General features: G+C 41.5%; 2 protein-coding genes across 2 annotated transcripts; both read right to left on the reverse strand.

Moving 5' to 3' along the window:
- Positions 1-7,066: 7,066 nt before the first annotated feature.
- Positions 7,067-8,795, reverse strand: DSM5745_03771 (proline permease PrnB; the record flags this gene model as incomplete). The annotated part of the gene is made up of 2 exons (XM_026745787.1): positions 7,067-8,541; positions 8,600-8,795. 2 exons carry the CDS (start codon positions 8,793-8,795, stop codon positions 7,067-7,069), a joined length of 1,671 nt encoding a protein of 556 aa, XP_026606653.1.
- A 598-nt stretch (positions 8,796-9,393) lies between these two features.
- Positions 9,394-10,812, reverse strand: DSM5745_03772 (glycoside hydrolase 5 family protein; the record flags this gene model as incomplete). The annotated part of the gene is made up of 3 exons (XM_026745788.1): positions 9,394-9,698; positions 9,760-9,888; positions 9,954-10,812. The coding sequence occupies 3 exons, from the start codon at positions 10,810-10,812 to the stop codon at positions 9,394-9,396; spliced, it is 1,293 nt and encodes a 430-aa protein (XP_026606654.1).
- Between the last annotated feature and the right edge of the window lie 8,371 nt (positions 10,813-19,183).

The raw sequence follows: 19,183 nt of genomic DNA on the forward strand, positions 1-19,183 counted from the left end.
CTAAGGCGCCTGAGCGCTGTTAAAGCGCTGTTAAAGCGCTGCAGCGCTTCCTCATCAAACTAAGCAATCTCCACCATTGGCTGACATGGCCCGCGTCGTCGAGACTGTGGTCCAGAAAACCAATGCTTTTGCCATTAAGCTACCGGGCCTGTTGGGTCCACTGTTGGTTCCGTTTATGCTTATGGGATGTACGGAGTACGGACTTTGGAGTTGGCGGCGAGGGAAGGTTGGAAGGTACGGTACTCGGGCAAGAACGGAAATTCATAATATCTTTCAGCTCTATTAATGCTTGAGCTAGGATATTTGTTCTCTCAAGAACTCGCATACGCCCGTTTCCGAATTTCTGGCAATGGGCAGGATTGGAGGTCCATGTTGCGCTCGCTCTGTCTGCATTGTACGGAGTTGCTGGGAGCGTCTGGGCTCAGATCCCACGGCTTCAGTTTTACATTTAAGCCATCTGGATAAGCTCATCAAGAAGGTACGTGCTATGCGTGGTGACATAGGCCGTTTCGGCGCTCAATAGAACTGCTTTGCATCCTGGTCAACGCCGGTACCAAAGGATGAAGGTCTGCGTGACTGCAGCGCAGAAATGGAGACCAAACTATTCATCTTTCTGCCTGGCTTATTCGTATATGTCGGAGTGGTCCTCGGACCTTATATCGTTTTCTTCTTGCTTTATCGCCCTTTAGCTGGGAGAGCAAACGGGAATCAAAGTTCGACTTCGACCTCAGATCATGAAAGGGAACCACACGGCCTGAGCTGGAAGCCAGAATGAGGTCTGACAAAAAAGAAAAAGAAAGGGCTAGCCAGAGCAGGAGTCGAACCTGCATCTTCCGTGTTTTTTAGCAATCTTCGGCCGACCCGATATACATCTCTCAGCCCCGGGTATACTGAGTGTGCAAACGGCAGACGGTTGTACACCATTTTTAGGTGGAGACACCTGAAAACGAATGCTCTACCATTGAGCTATCTGGCCTTTGTGTTACTGTTACTGTTTACGCTATGTACGTCTGCTACGTAGGCAAGGCTTGCGGAGTTAGAGGCGAACAGGAAGAAAAAAAAGACCGGCCAGGGCAGGAATCGAACCTGCATCCTTAGTGCACAGCGTCCTCAGGCAAAGCAACCCTGTTACGACAGACCAGACCAGACACACAGACAGTACACCCCTCGGGGTGGAGACGCATCTGGGACTAACGCTCTGACCATTAAGCTACCTGGCCGTTTTGTTACCAGCATGGGTTGGCAAAGATATGTATGCTACAAAGGAGCTGGAGGAGCGACGCTGGTGAATCAAGCCCGCAAAAAGAGAAAAAGAAGAACTGGCCAGGGCAAGAATCGAACTTGCGTCTTTGGTACTCAACTGCTATCTCGACTCTGACAGGCTTCAACAGGGATGGCCACTTGGCTCAACCCTTCAAGAAGGGAGAATAGACTCAGCCTGCTACCAACGCTCTACCACTGAGCTACCTGGCCCGTTGTGTTATGGTGAAGGATTTGGGACGAGATAAATGGGCTCAGCTGACAGGGTTCGCCGTCTGGCGTTGAATGCTCACATCTAAACTATCAAGCTCTGAATGAGACTTCGAGATTCCTGGCTGTGGACGAGTACGCCAGCCTGCGCAGAGACTGCGGGATAACCTCTACTTGTTGGTAAGCTACATCAATAAAAACAAAAGAGAGAAAAAGAAAGTAAAAGACTGGCCAGGGCAGGAATCGAACCTACAACTTTGCTAGTTCTCCAGTTCAACCTGCACAGCCTGTTTGTACATGTTGTTAATGTCTAATTTCCCTGTGAAACAGTCATCTCTCAGAGGTCAAAGAGAACAACGCTTTACCATTAAGCTGCCTGACCTGTTGTATTATTGGAAGGCTCAGAGGGACTACAAGAGTCTTCAGGTTATTTAAGAAGGAAAGGCGCTGCGGGTAGGTAAGACAAGAGAATTGAGGTCCGCATTTATGTCCGACTGCCCTGTTTGACTCCGACCACCGCAGTCGTAAGCTAGATGTCTGAAAGTCTTTTATCCGACCCATGCAGATAGCCAGGAAGACTTCTGTCAAGTGCTTTGGTTTAATGTTCCTAGACAACCCTCGCCACTGGGTACCCAGGCTCAGAGCGGCTGAAACCATGCTCTACCGTTGAGCCACCTGACCAGATGCGTTACTCAAGAATTCTGAAAGATACACATGGATTGGCGAGGTAGCGCTGCCTAGGCCACAAGTTCCGGACGATGAAGTCACCCGGGCAAGATTGTTCCTCTGAAATTTGAACTGTAGCCAAGCCGCGACAGGTCGCCAGCGGGGACAGATACGATATGATATATACCACCACCATGCAACGCTTTCTACTTAGTACCTAGATTGAGCCTTGGTGCAATTGCCAAAGCACCATAGACAAAATCAAGCACGCATCTTACGGTAGTGGGATATCTGCTCAACAATTTAGACCAGCGCGGCACTACTCCAGAGTGTAGCATAAATGACAACTTGTAAATGAAGTAAAAAAGATATTTGCCAGGACAGGAATCGAACCCGCAACTTTGCTAGACTAGACCTCCCTAAAACCAGTGCAGCTTGTCTGCAATTTGGTAGTAGTGCTATGTATCTACCGACACTTTGTCAGTTTGTTGATACTTCACCACAAGAGAGCAACGCTTTCCCATTAAGCTACCTGGCCTTTTGTGTTAGTACTAGAGTTTCTGAGAGGTATATTCAGTACATCAACTATAGAACTAGCTGTCAGTGTTTCGCCTCCGGGGTACGCGCTGTACGTTCGTAGGCATGGCATGTTCCTGGACGCCGCACCACCAAGCCCTGAAGATACCTGGAATTGAAGCTTCTTATATATTGGGCAGGCGCTCAGTCTGCTGCCATTGATGCTGTCGGCTACGGGAAGTCAAGGCACTATAGCTAAGAAGAGATTTAGTTCTGCAGGCCGGGGGCAAGCCATCGCTCGGCCAAAACATTAATAGCAACAGACAGAGCGGGACACAAAGTTACATCTTCAGTATACGACTTCAGTTCTACCAAGATTAGGGGCTTCTGAAATCCTCCACCGCTTCATAATTGAGCTATCTGGCTGAGTTTGTCTTGGCACATGTGGATGCAAGATGTCACTACCGGACTCACCACCATGGCAACGGAGTCAAGAGTCAACCACGCCAATCTTACCTTTCCAGCAAAACGATTATGCTCTTCTAAGAAAGCTCTTGCTTCTTGCTTTACGCAGTGATACAGCGGCTCAGGCTTGCTAAATCAAGGATATTCCGGTAAGACCTTTCCTCGGTAGTACTAGACCAGCGTAAGACAGACAGCACGTCTCTAGCACAGAAAGACAAAAACAACAAAACAAAAAAGAACGGCCAGGACAGGAAGCAAACCTGCAGCTTTGCCAGCCACGTCCCACGTAACAGCCTCCACAGATAATACCGTAATACTAAGCCCCGTGGACTCCGAGGAAGCTTTTACCTTCACCCAGATGGGGCCCTTAAGAGAGCAACGCTCTACCATTAAGCTACCCGGCCATTTGTTACTCTGGGAGACATGTTTCTGAGCGATATACTCATACCCTGGGACACGGGTAGCTGGTTTTGTACAATGGCGGGGGTGCTGCCGGTATCGCTTGATCAGGGAAGCTGCACAACTGGCCGGATCCAGGGACTGGACTGTTGTAAACACCTACTCGCCCGACCTAGTCGGCCTTATTAACGTCCTTGACATAAATACATGTGCCCAAAGAGATCCTGAAGTTGTAATGATAAAGACCGAGACTTCTATTTCTCCTTTACGCGACCTTGGTGCAGTGGAGTGCTTCAACCATACAGCGAAAGGCATTGAGCAAGTCCTCGAGACCCGCGGCATAGTGGAGGTCGAGTATATTTTAAAAAAAAAGGAATAGCCAGAGCAGGAATCGAACCTGCAGCTTTGCTGAATCTCCAGAGGAAAACCAGTTGCAGCTTGTCTGCACTGGCTTAGAGTACTGGCCTTGACTTGAACAAGGTTGGTCTGAGGATCCTCAGCAAGAGAGCAACGCTTTACCATTAAGCTACCTGGCCTTTTGTGTTAGTATGGTGAACGTTGTAACGGATAGATATGTACTGTCCATGGAAGAAAACTTCACAGGATTCGGGAGATCCCTTGCTTAGGTAGATACAATGTAGAGAGAGAGCCATCCTCCTCTCCCACAGGCAGTGCAGTGGTTTCCCCAGTACCTCTTCTCGGACTTGTCCAGTTATTGAGCAATACTTGTTTTGGCTTCAGATATAAGCCGCGGTAGTTGTACTCGAGACTGTGCGACTGGCGATGTTTTAGTGGCGTGGATGAAACGTGATCTTAACCAAGTTCTACCTCCAATCCCCGGCTCCAGACCTGAACCATACAATATCCTTCTGTCAAGCAACGCAAATATATTCAAAGAGACTATTAAGGGCTCTTTACAGCGTACCAGAGAGTTTGCAATCCCTTGATGGACTTACTAGTTTGCCGCTTCAAAAGAGGGAGACAAGAAGACGCCTCGTAGCCGCTGGGTTTGACAAAAACGCCTTACCAATAACTATAAACAAAGGGAGGGGAAAGAAAGAGAACAACCGGAGCAGGAATCGAGCCTGCATCTCTGATAATCATTCTCAACTCCGCTCTGCCTCAACCTTTGCTAGGTCCCCGGCTGGCAAAGCACTCCGTCGAGTGTCCGGGAGCGACCCGAACCTGAGATCTGAGACCAACACTCTGACCATTGTGCTATCCAGTCTATTTGTTAATGTGGAAGCTTATTAGAAGTACATATACCCCTAGGTATTTGGGACTTGGTGCGATGGCGTCGCGGAATTAACGTTGATAGCCACCCTACCCAAGCTACTTGATCTCGACCTACCAAAGATGTCCAGCGAGATTTCGGCCGTACAATGGAGGAAAGGACGGCCACGGTTCCCAATTCAACCACCTCGTCAGGTAGTTGATTCTGCGGCTGTTTTATACTATTTATCCTACACCATGACCGCCCTCCCGTCGATCCTTGATTGAAAAGTGTTTGCATCCGGCTCGGGACAAAAGTCTCAACCACCAGAGCAAAGCAGGGAAAACGAGAGACAGGAGACATACAGAATCAGCATACATGCAGCCTTGACCATTCTCAGCCCTGCTACAGGCTCTTTGAAGAAACAGCACTCAAGCTCAGTCAGAGAGGGAGAGTAGTGTGGTCAACTCCAGCGGCGACTATGCTGCGTGCAGCCACTGGGAAAGAGTGAACCCTCTTCCTCTGCATGAGGTACCAGGTGGGTTTTGTTCTCTCCGTCTTTTTACGATAATATATCTAGCAGGGCCGCTTTTAGTTAACTATGAGTTCGGAGCGTAAAGTGCATGAAAAAGGTATCTGATTGTTGACTTCCTGCCTTACCCTGCTCGATACCTGACGCTGACACTGATAATCTTTCTGAAGATCGCAAGCAAAGTTCAGAGCCGGCGATTAAAAACTTCTACTCATGATGGAGACGATTTTATTCCTAGCATGAGATTACTGTTCAAGTGTGTTTAGGCTGCCGGAACTCTTTGACGGGTAACCTATTCATCCGCCAAAGCTATTACGCATACGGGACCTTTGACGTCCACGGCACCTTCCTCCGATACCTGCTTGACAACCGGAGCAAACCGGGAAGGCACGAGCCCGAGCCTCATCCAGGGGTGAGTCACCAAGAATGTTCCAGAGATCCGGTGGTGTCAGCAAAGCTGACTTACTCGGAAAGAATGATCTGGAAACACTCCGCTCTCTCCGAGCAAAGGCAGTGAGCACTGCCTAGAACAGCCAGCTGTTCTGAGTCATTCAGAAAGATGGATCTCGGGGCGGGCAAAGCCGGCTTGAGGTCCAGGCACCTGCACCAACCACAACCAAGCCGGCGACGTTTTACATGGATACTACCTAGGTAGTTGATTGTTGGCCCAGGGCAAGACTTGAACTTGCATCTTTGGCAAGCAGGGATAGACCCCTGGGGGCATTGGACTTACCCAATACGCCCAGGTGAATATCCCTGGATGCCAACGTTCTCCATTAAACTACCTGGGTAGGTGGTTGTGAGCCCAGGGCAAGACTTGAACTTGCATCTTTGGCAAGCAGGGATAGACCCCTGGGGGCATTGGCTTACCCAATACGCCCAGGTGAATATCCCTGGATGCCAACGTTCTCCATTGAACTACCTGGGTGGAGGTATACCCAGGGCGAGACTTAAACTCGCATCTTTGGCAACCCGGGATAGACCCCTGGGAGCATTGGTTTACCCAATACGCCCAGGTGAATATCCCTGATCGCCAACGTGTTACTTACACTACCTGGGTTGGTGGTTTGCCCAGGGCGAGACTTGAACTCGCGTCTTTGGCAAGCAGGGATAGACCCCTGGGGGCGTTGGTTTACCCAACACGCCCAAGTGAATATCCCTGGATGCCAATGTTCTGATTGAACTACCTGGGCCTGGAGAAGGGAAGAAGGAAAGTCGCGAAGAGGGCTCGAGCAGTCTTTTATAGGCAGGGTTCTCGGCGGTGTGGTTTAGCTTTCGGAGGTAGAATAGCGAGGCTGACAAACTACTGGATTACAAACTAGAGAGAAGAGTCCGGAAACACCTTGAGATACCCAGCCAATCGATGCTTCATGACCGCCAGTCCGCTCCGGTCCAATGCGAAGACAGCAGGAGGTATAGCACGTGCACGCTCCGCGGTTTCCTAAGGCGTCCCGTTGCCCCAGCACGGCTTTATAAGGCACCTAGTCTACGTTTCCTACTCAGGAACAACGGTGGCGAGCTTGAACTGAGGGAAAGAGTGATTTTCACCCTACTTTCGACGGCGTGCCTAGCCTGTTTCCCTGCACCGAAGAAGAAATGGCGTATAATCCCTCTGAAGAGAGATACCAAGCCAGCATCACTATTTAGAAACTCTCTTAGCTATGCTTGACAAAACTTAGGCTTGAAGCCAGCGCAGTTCACCGCATGAGATCTCTGGTATCATTACATGAAAAGCAACCTCCCCCTGAGTGTCCTGCTAACCGATCTGCTACCTCGCAGACTAACTTTCCTAGCAGAGGTCAAGATCACTCAACCAGCGCCATCAGCTTCCTCCCGATCGTATCCCGCGGCCTCGCCGGCTTCTCCGCTGCAAGGATTTCCTCGATCCCAGTTTGCAAGTCCACCTCGGTACTCTTCCAAGCCCACGGGTCGCTCCAGAACCAGATCCGATGTCCGACATAGAGTATCACGAATGCCGGGATACCAATGTACGCTGTGAAGAAGTTTGCCGCTGACCACTGAGACGGGAAGAAACAAGTGAAGCCGTTGATAAGGAGCAGGAATGAGGCGAATGATAACCCGACCCAGATTCCGTACGGCTGGAGACGAGACGAGTACGGCTTAACGACACCCTGAGCCTTGACCGCCGCATTGAACCGGAAGTACACTATGCAGCAGCATATCCAGGAGATGAAGCCGGAGGTATTTGTGAAGTTGATGAGCCAGTTGAAGACGGTATAGCTCCCGGACGAAACGGCCAGATAGCTGAGCAGAGAGAAAAGCGCGGATATGGTGACGGCGATCCAGGGAACACCGTATCGATTGCACGTCTTCAAGATACTCGGAGCGTTGCCGGAAACAGCGAGACCGTACAGACTGCGGCTGGACATGTACAGGAACGAGTTCCCTGCCGACCAGGCAGACGTCAAGATTGCTGCGTTGACGATGTGGCGGAGGACGGGAATGCCTGCGTTCTGGATGGCCGCGACGAAGGGCGACGCGGAGGCATTGTTGGTGTCTCCGGTTAAGAGCGCCTCGTCCTGGCTTGAGCAGATAACGCCGATTGCCAGAGCTCCGAGCAGGTAGAATACCACGAGTCGATAAATATACCGCCGTCCAGCCTTGGGCACGTTCCGCCTCGGCGATTCCATCTCTCCCGCAGTCACAATAATGAGCTCGGGCGCGAAGATGAACGCGATCGCGGACTTGACGATGCATTGCAACAGTCCAATAAACCGTCCAGTATCCGCATTCGAAGTCACGAGATACGTATTCATGGCACCAGGATCTTTCCAGTAATGAAAACCCAAACGCTGCCGATTCGGTCCTCCGCCCCAGAAGAGAATGAAGCTCAAAATCAACAATCCGATCAAAGTGATGATCTTGATACCAGCAAACCAGAATTCTGTCTCTCCATATATACCGACGGGCATATAATTCAGCACCACGATAACGACCAGCATGATTGTGATCCAGGCAGCCAGCGGAACGCTGTTCGGCCAGTAATCAATCACCAATGACGCCGCGACAATCTCGTAGGGGACTAGGATTCCCAAGCTGTACCAGTACAGGTAACCCATTGCAAAACCGAGACTGCGAGACACATATCGGAACCCGTGGTAGGACATTGTGCCTCCGTGGACAGGGAGGTACGCGCCCACCTCCGCGATGCCGGTGACGATGCAGTAGACGAGGGTGGAGATGAAGAGGTATCCCAGAAAGAGCGAGAGCGGACCGCCGATGTTCAAGGCCTGTCCGGAACCAACGAAGAGGCCGGTTCCTGCAGTAGCACGTTAGAGAGTCGCAATTTGAGGGGAAAGTAAAGGTTGAATGCCCACCGATTGTTCCTCCCAAAGCCATAAGCTGGACATGGCGTGTTTTCAGTCCACGCTGGGTGTTCTGGTAGCGTGAGTCAAGGAGATCGGCTTCGACAAGAGCCTGCATGGTGCCGGTCTTCATCTCATTGTGTGGGACGGGGAGAGCCTCGGGGTCTCGATGGCCATGGGTGACGGGGGTTGGTTTTTCCTCGGCCATCTTTGGCTAGATGTGGGCGCTCGTTGAATTATCGAATTCTCTCTGAGCGGCGGAAGAAAGGAAGAGAGGAGAGTCTGGGGATGGGCGGACTAAAATAAGAGTCATGTGTTATGCAGCTTGTCGAAGGTAGCATCGAGGGCCTCAGCTTCCCCGCATAAACAGCCAAACAGAGGGGGGCGGCCCAGAGGCTAATCTCCGCCAGCCAGCGCCACAAAGGCTGAGAGGCACGCCTTATCTCCTCGCTTATCTGTTCTGTGGTATCTGTTATCTGTCGACGCGGATGGAATATGGAGTAGGCACGATGCTATTGAGGCAGTAGCTACTTTCTGTTAATAACATCGGACTCGAGGTACGGTAAGCATGACCGGTCCTCCATGCAGTCATTCAGCAGACAGCAGAAATCCCAGAGTACCCCTGCTCATGTCTCCTCTTGGCATAGATAACGGACACGGAACCAAGTGCCTTGGCGCAATCGATCTAGTAGACTGAGATAACGGTCCACGGTCACCCCATAGCTCATGAGCCTCATCCCACCCCAGACACATCACCACCAACCTCCAGTCCGAAGCCTCAGACACGCCCAGCTCAGAGCCAAATTTCACCTTCCACTCGCCTTAATCGCGGCAACATGCTCTGTAACAAGACACTCAAACTCCTCACTGCCATAATAAAACGTATTCCCATCATCAGCCGACTGCCCCGTGCTCAGCGTATCGCCGTACTGCCAGTAAAGGTCGCCCGCGATGCCGCTCGCATTGAGCGCAGTGTTCTGCCACGGCTTCTCGATGGCGCAGTGGTCCGAGGTAACACCGTATTCTTCGAAGAGGCACGGCTTTCCGGCGGCGACGCACGCTTCGCTGTGGGCGGTTATCCAGAGGTTGCCCCAGGTGTTGTTTGTGCCCCCTAGAACTTTGGTCAGTGGGTGTGCCATGAATGGTGGATGGGACGGGAAATAATGACGTACAGCTATCCGGGTATAGATGAAACGTCCCGAAATCGATGGTGTCGATGCTCAGTGCCGCAGCGAAATCGCCGCCCTCGCCGTATTGAAATGGGTAGCTTCCGTCGGAGGATGTGTCGAGGCCGAAGCCCTCTGTTTGACCAATCAACATACCATCCATGAATGAGTGCGGGTGCGTAGAGGAAGGGAGTACGCACCATCACCGATACAAACCATGTGCTTGCCATCCAAGCCCTTGATATACGCACTCGTCTTCTGGATCCAGTTATGCAGCACGCTCGTATCGCAACCCTGGCATCTTGGTTCATTCGCAAGCTCCCATGCAAAGATAGCCGGTGAGTCGATGTATCGACTCACAACAGCCTCAATATACGCCTGGTACGCACTCTGCATCTCCTCATTGTCATACCACTCCGAGTTATCGCTACCGCCGTAAGCCTGCACGTAAGCATTCATGCCACCATAATCATCCCAGTAATTAACAAAGTTGATGATGAGCTTGATTCCATGCAGCTCCGCAGACTTCACAACGTAGTCAAGACGCTGCAGACCATCTTCACCTGTGTTAACTGTGGACGTTCCGCTCTGATGGACCTGGAAGTAGACGCTCCCGTCGGTAGGGATGGTGTTCACGTCGTTGAAGCCCCAGACTCGGAGGATACGCAGGCCGGACGAGGACATGTGCGAGAAGACGGTGTCGACGTCGTCGTTGTTCGTTAGGAAGCCAATCCAGTAGCTGTTTGAGCCGGGGAAGTAGCCTGCTTCCCCGTTGATGACGAATGAAACTCCGGAAGTCGTGGCAAACGCGCTCGATGCGATCGTGCTGGGACTTGGTGAAGGCGAAGGTGAAGGAGTGGACGATGAGGCTTGTGGGAGAGCGGCGGCCAGCGCCAGGCTGGCGAGCGAGAGGAGGGTGTGCGAGAGCTTCATTCTTGGCGGAAAATGTTGGTTACCGATCCAGAGCTCAAGTCCTTCAGTTGAGCACTCGTTCAGGCTGCGTCCGATCTTATACTCCCTCCCTCTCAGGATCTTCCTGCCAGCTGTCAGGTCACCCATTTGAAACCGAGCCAAGCTCCGGTGGGTTGAACCGAAGCTTTGGAAGACGCGACATCGTGATGGCATTGGCGCAGAAGCAAAAAGCTGTTTCACGGCTGATCTGAGTAGATGAAGCGGTTAATTTATCCGTGTCTGTTGATGTTTCGCCCTGTCGGATCTGGCAGCGGGACGCCGATCGTTGCTTGACATCGCGATGAATGGTGGAGAGTCCGGGGTAGAGCCATGTCCCTGTCATCTGCAAGGCGGTACCGGAGGGCTAAGCCTGATCTATCGTCAATCCCTTATACGATGGAAGAGCAGCCACCATACCGATTCAACTGTGCTGTGGGGCGCAAGGCCTCCGATGATACACCGTACCGGTAGAGCAGGGAAGCTGTCATAGGGCTGCAATGCGATTTCGGCAAATAGAACGCCGAGGCTTTTGAAAGCTGCGTCAGGGTCGCAGTACCGACTGCTCGACTCGAGCAAGGCAGAGAAGCAAGAGCAAAGAGACGGGAGGCGAGACTGGGTGGGAAGAAGAAATGCCCCAAATGCTTGTGCTGATAAGGAAGGCTTGGCGCTTTGATTGTCTGCCTTGAGCATCAGGCACGTTATATCCCCGCAACGACTAGCTTAGCAGGACAACAATTGGGATTCAACGCTAATAAACCTGCTCTGAGTGCGCATATCAACGGCGATAATCAGAGTTGATAGCATAATTGACTCTAGATGGTCGGGCCTGGTTGGAGATTGGGGTTGGTTGTAGATGCTTCAAGCGTTCGGCGGTGATATATATATTTTGTTGTGTAACTTCCCAAACGTTGGGGTCGCCAGAGAAGCCGCGAAATTTCCTCATTCTCAGTCCACCACCGAGATCCTCAGCCGAGATAACGGTCGCCGTATGATATACTCCAGGGTCAAGCTACGCTGAGACTACGAACTGCCCCATTCCCTCGACGTTGCAACGACCAGCGGCGATCAGAGAGACTCCGCAAAAACAGAAGGTGAGCCGGGGATCGGGGTTACTCCGGTCTGGCCCCAGACTCAGAGATTCTGCCTCAGCCTTCAGGCGAACCGTCTCCATCATTGGTGCCTAAAAGCCAAAACGCCAGTCGTTGGCCAACGGTCGGGCTCGGAAGCGCAATAATGTGTGGGACAGACGGATGACGTCGGCCACATGACTATAGCCGGGGGGCGGAAATAGAATCTTCCACATTTTTCCGAGTGCTTCCAGGCCAATGACACACCCAGATCGTGGGAGGGTTGAGGTGACCTGGGCTATTCCAAACGCTCACATGAGCCTTTATTATGTAATTTTTAAGTCTTGGCGGTTATATAACCCATAAATACTAAAAAATTTTTATTATATATTTAACCTTTTTTATTTTTTTTATAGTGTTTTAGTATTATTAAAGCTTTACTAATATTATAAATAATAGGTTAGCTTAATAAAGTTATAAGTATTAATTACTTTTTAAGCCCTTAAAAACTAGTTAAGTTACTTTTTAATATATTTTAATTACTTATTTACTATTTTAAAAGTGGTACTAATAGTACCTTAAACACGGTTTAAAGAAAAAGATATAGTACCTACTTTATAAGATTATAAGTTATTTTTTTTTTTTAAGTACTTTTTAAGCACTTGTAAAGGGCTTGGTATTTACCTTTTTTTTTTATTTTATTAAAAAATTAATTTTTTAAGTTTATTTTTACCTTTTACTTGCCTTACTATAAATTACTTAATAAATACTTTTAAATTACTTGCTAACTGCTTAATTTTTTATTTATTAAAAAATTAATTTTTTAAGTTTATTTTTACCTTTTACTTACTTTATTATAAATTACTTAATAAGCGCTTTTAAACTGCTTGCTAACTACTTAATCCCTTACTTATTAAAAAATTAATTTTTTAAGTTTATTTTTATTTTTTACTTGCCTTATTATAAATTACTTAACAAGTGCTTTTGGACTGCTTGCTAACTACTTAATTTTTTACTTATTAAAAAATTAATTTTTTAAGTTTATTTTTATTTTTTACTTATTTTATTATAGATTACTTAATAAGCGCTCCTGGACTACTTGCTAACTACTTGTTAATTACTTAGTTAATTATAGGGAGAGAACAGCTATATTATTATTTACTTTAAAAAAAAGTTTTACCGCGTGGAGGACTATATATTTACTATTATAAGTACTTAGTAATTACTTATTAATTATTTACTAATTACTTATTTTTATAATTTTTTAAAAAAGAATATAACCTTAGATTGCATGTTTATAATTATGGTTTAAATATTAAAAAGTTAAAAGGTAGTAATACGGCCACTAAAAATATTACTTAGGTAATTAATAAGTACTTATTAACTACTTATTAACTATTTAGTTACTGCTAATCCCCCTAGTGTTCTTTAAGTCTTTTTTTAATAGTATCTTTTTTCCCCCCTTACTAATATTATTATAAGTAGTTTACAAGTAATTGCCTAGTAGTTAGCTTTTTTTATTACTAGTAAAAAACTTTTAAAACCCCCCCTTTTTTATAACGCGAAGGGTATTATAAGTATTTATTAATTATTTATTAATTATTTATTAATTACTTAAAAACTTATATTATAAATATAAAAAAAAAAGTTAAAAAAATAGGCTATAAAATACCGTGTACTACCTATAATAATTTTAAGATATATTATTAAAACCTAAAAAAACCTTATAAAAATTTTACCTTTTTTAATTATAAAAATTTAATCTTTTATATAAGTGCTTTTTAATTACTTATTAATTACTTATTTTTTAACTTTAAGTATTAGCCCGTTGCAACGCCCTTGCTAAAAAAAAAAAAAAAAAAGGTAAGTACCCTTTTAATTACTTATTAATTACTTATTAATTACTTATAAAAAACCTTTTTTCCCTGCTTTTCCACCTGTATAAAAGCATGTATTTAAATAATTAATAATAAAAAAAAGTAAGTAAGTGCTGGCTAGTTACTTTTTAAGTACTTGCTAATTACTAATTATTTATAGCTTATTATTAAAACTAGCTTTAAAAAAAAGTTAAATAAAAAATAAAAAAAAATAAACTTAAAGGTAAGTGCTTATTAATTACTTATTAATTACTTACTAACTTACTTTATAATAAAACCTTTTTTTTAAAAAAATAAATTATAAGCTAACTAATTTTAAAATAAGTGCTTATTAATTACTTGTTAATTACTTATTAATTATAATAAAACATGTATAATAATAATAGTAAAGGATTTTTTAATATAACTAGTAATAATTAAATTTTAACTATTAGTTAATTACTTAATAATTACTTGGCAAGCGCTAGATCTTTTTATTTAAGCTTTTTATTTTTTTTACTATATTATAATATTAAACTAAATTACTTATTAAGTATTTTTTAAGTGCTTGGTAACCACTAGTTATTTTTATTTTATTTTTATTTTTTAAAAACTTTTTTTTATTACTTAATATGCTAGTTAACTAGGCACGAAGCAGTTTTAAACTAGCTTTAAAATATAATATATTAACCTTTTTAAAAACTATTTTATAAGTGCTTGCTAATTACTAGGTTATAAAATTAATATTAAACTTAATAATATATATAAATAAATATTAAATAGGGGGGTTAGGCCAAGCGCTTGCCAGTTACTTACTAATTACTTGCTTACTTTTTTTTAGCATAAAATACTATTTATATATTTTATATATATATATTAGTTTATAAAGAGTAAATTAAATAATTTATATATTTATTATTAAATAACTTATATTTTTAAAATTCTTATAATTCTTTATAAGGCTAACCATAATATATTACTTACTTAAATTAATATATATATTAAGAGTAGGCTGCCCCTAGTATAATTAAAAATTTATAAGTATTTTACTAGTAGCTACCAAGTAATTATTAAGTAATAAATATATTTATTTTTTTTAAATTTATTTATATTTTAGGATAAGCTTAAGCTTTACCCTTTTATTAATTAATTATTTTACCCGTGTATTTTTATCCTGCGCCTTAATTTATATTTTTAGTTATTATAACTTAAGCTCCTATTTTTTAGTAGCAAGATTTTAAAAGGGTTATATAACTAAAATAATATATTATAAGGGCCTAGCACTTGGTAAGCACTTAGTAAATAATAAAAAATAGGGTATTATACTTATTATTTTATATACTAGGTGCTAAAAAAAATAGTATTAATATAATTAATTTTACCTTTTTTTTAAAAGCCTTGCCTAATTTTAAGGTAGCCTTTTTAAATACCTTTTATATTAATAAAGTGTTTAAGGCCTTAGCAAGCTAGTATTAATACTTTTATATTTTTTTTAATTAGTTAGCAAGCACTTAATAAGTAGTTACCCCTTAACCTTACTTACTTATTAATTTTTTATATTTTTTAAATAATTATTTTTTATTTTTAAAGTATTATACCCATGGTAAAGGCTATATTTTATAAAATTTTTATATTAAATAATATTATTTTTATTAAGTTTTACAAAGCTATAAATTTAACCTTATATAATTAATAAGCACTTAGTAACTACTAGGCAAGTACTTATTTTTTTAGGGCTTGTATTAATATAAGCCACTTGCCTAAAGTATAAAACTTTTAATAAAACTACTTAACTATATTAATATAAGTATATAGTAAGTTAAAGTACTTTAGCTTAATTTTTAAGTAGGTCTTATTTAGGCCTACTTTAATAACCTAGTTTTTTTTTTATATAGCCTAGTTATAAACTATCTTACTTTTATATTTTATAAAAAAATTAGCAAGTGCTAAATAAGTAGTTAATAAGTACTTAATAAGTGCTTAGTAGCTTACTAATTAAATAATTAATTAAATTATTATAATTTTTTTTAAACTTATACTTTAGTAAGCTTATTATTTAATTTTATAAGCCGCCCCTATAAGCCTAAGTATTAATAGCCTTAAAAATATTATACTAAAAATATACATAGTAAAAAACAAGGATTTACTTAAGTTATTATATAATATTATATTTTTTTAAATTAATATTATAAAAATACTAGCTAAAACCTAAGTAATTAATAAGTGCTTAAAAAGTACTTTGCAAGTGCTAACCTATATATTACTTATTATTTATATTTATAACTAAACCATAAATTCTAGAGCCATAAAGGTGGTTAAATAAAACTAGCTTTTTTATTATTTTTTAAATTAAAATAAAAGCTTATTTAAATAGTAAATAATATTTCTTAGTTATTTCTAGGCTAGTAAAAATATATAAAAAGGTAATAATTATAAATAAAGTAAGTAATTAGCAAGCACTTATTAAGTACTTATTAAGTAGTTAAAACTTACTTTTATACTAGTTTATAAAAAATATAATAAATAAAACTTTATTTATTTTTTTACCCTGGATCCGTTTATAAAATATATTAATTTTAAACAAGCGTAACTTAAAAAGCAAGTATATATTATTTAAGTATTTATAAAAAATTATAATGCCCTAAGTATTATAAAAGTATTTTTAAATATATTTTTAGGTAATTAGCAAGCACTTGCTAAGCAGCTATTAAATACTTATATTAACTTTTTTATTAACTTTATATAAGTAAATTAGGTTATTAATATCCTGCCCCTGGGGATAAAATAATAAGTATTATTTTTAAAAAATTATAATAACTTTATTTTTATTACTAAGACTTAAATAAAGTTTAGCAAGTGTAAAAACCCTATTTTTTTAATAATAAGCCTTAAGTTAAGGGTTGCAAAAAAATTAGCCTAGGTAAAGGTAAGTATTTAATAAGTAGTTAATAAGTACTAGGCAAGTACTTACTAGTTATTTATACTAGATTATTTATTTATTTTACTAGCTAATCTAGGTTTTTTATAATTTTTTTTAGGGTTTTTGCTAGGGCAGGCAGAGAATATTTATATATATTATATAAGCTAAAAACTATATATAAATATTACTTAAGATTTATAGGTATAAAGGTAAAAAAGTAAATTTTATATAGTAAAATTTTTATTTTACTAAAGTCTTAAAAATAATTCTTGCCTGCTAGTAATTAATAATTACTTGTTAAGTAATAACTAAGTATTATATAAGTACTTATTATAAAAATCCCTTTAAAATTATAAAGGCTTAATAATCCCATACTTTTTTTATAAAGGCTCCCCATTCTTATTAAAAAGGTACTTTAAAAGCTTTAAATTAAAAAATATTATAATAATATTTTATTAAAAGTGCTTTATTTAAAAAGCCCTTATATTATTAACATAGGTAATATAAGGGGTAAAGCTACTATTTATATTTTAATTTATTAGTAAGTAGTTATTAAGTAGCTAGCAAGCACTTATTATTTACTATTTTTAATAAAATACTAGCTTGTAGCTTAAAAAGGGCTTAAAACATATATTTTATTTATTAAAAAGTTAAACCTTTGCATAATAGTAGTTAGTTATTATTAATAAGTAATAGGTAAGTAGTTATTAAGTAATTACCAAGCGCCTAGTAAGTAGTAACTTATTTTTTAGTATTTTACTTATTTAAGTTTTTTTTTATACTAGGTATAAACTACTTATATTATATAATTTATTTTTATATTTTATTAATAATATAAGTATAATAATAATGCCTTAGCCTAGGGTTTAAATACTTGTAAGTATTTACTTTAAAATATAAATAATTAATTTTATAGCAGCGGGTGTTAAAAAAAAAATAAAAAATTATTTAATTAAACTTGCTTTTTTTAAATTAATACTTTATATATTAAATTTAGGCTAAATAATTAGCTATTACTTAGCAAGTGCTTTACTAATAATTAATAAGCACTTATATTTTTAATTAATTTTACTAGTTTTTTTTTTAATTAGCTGCCTGTGGGTATAATATAAGTATATTTATTAATATATAATTAAGAATACTTTAAAAAGTTATTAATATACTTAACCTTTAATAACCTTAAAGCATGATCACGTCCCCTAATATTTATTAAAAATATATAGTTATTTTACTTATATACTAGGTTAGTAAGCACTTTATAAGCGCTTTATAAGTACTTTATACTTATTTTAATTATTTTTATTTTATTACCTGGTTTTTTTTTTATACCACGCGGGATTAGGTGTTTAATTACTATATTATTAAAAATATTTTTTATAACTAATAATATATTAAACTAGCGCTTAATAAGTAATTAGTAATTAGCTAATAATATTAGTGTTAAACTTTAATTAATATAAAATTATTAAAAAGGTAAGATTATATTAATTATATAAGATTAACTAATTAAGGTTAGTTATATATTTATTACTAACTTACCTGGCTTGGCATTTTTTTTACTTATATTTTAGGGGTGATGCTCACATGAGCGTTTAAAACACTCACATGATATATGTCCACAGATCGTGGAAACCAGCCTCTTACAGCCACCACAGTCAGCCAAGGAATCCACAAAGCTTGGTGGGTTGTCGGAGCATGCAAGCGACTTACTCGTGGGCGAGCCGTCGGAAAAGGTGCGCTTTCAGAGCTGAGCCGGTCGGGTGGCAAGTCGCATTCCAGTGCCGAGTTCGGCTGATCTTCGGACTCACGGTCGCAGCCTGACCACCGAGTCACCGACCGTATAGCCGTGGACTGGGGAGAAGGTTGACTAGGAAGGGAAAAAGAGGATTTTATACGACGAAAGAAAAAGAGCGAGAGAGCGAGAGAGTGAGCGAGATAAGTGATGCATCATGCCATCATGATGACCCCATACTGTTCTCCGTACTGAAATCCTGGGGAGGCTCACCGGTCAACATTTCAGGCAAGAATCGCCTCTCCGTGTTTTCTCTCCGCGTCCCCATCTTCTCCAGTATCTGGGACTTCCAGGTTCCGTGCCCGATCTGTCATCACGTCACTGCTGGTCATCACAACATGGTACGATACGATGCGATTGTTCCAAAGACCATGGAAATATCAACAGAATCTTCTTGATCCTTCAAGCCACAGCCAAGCCCGGCCCGTCCATGGCATGCCGAGTTTGAAGATTTCGGCCGCAGAATTCCATTTCCACGGCACCCGGCGCCTCCAAGTGCCTTGCTTGGCCCGGAAAAGGCGTCACAGGTCCCGTGCCTGATGCGGTCCGTTTGCGCCACCAACGTCGGCTCCGGAGGCTTCGGCTTGCTGCCAAGTATCGTTATGAAGCCTATGATGTATCCCTGCCAACTCGATAATGTACTCGAGAGTAATGTAGACTCGCGGTACACAGACACAGCGGTCGCTTACCAGCTGTCTCTCAACGAGTTCTTGCCTCTGATCGGGCTCTCGCGGAGTTCTCCGTATGGGGAGAGTCCGAGATTCAGGAGTCGGTGGACCCTCGCTACCATATGGCCTGGATTCTCTGGATGACAGCCCTCGACGCCTTTCCAGAATTCTCCACA

Source organism: Aspergillus mulundensis, assembly GCF_003369625.1.
Source record: "Aspergillus mulundensis strain DSM 5745 chromosome Unknown scaffold_2, whole genome shotgun sequence".
NCBI lineage: Eukaryota > Fungi > Ascomycota > Eurotiomycetes > Eurotiales > Aspergillaceae > Aspergillus > Aspergillus mulundensis.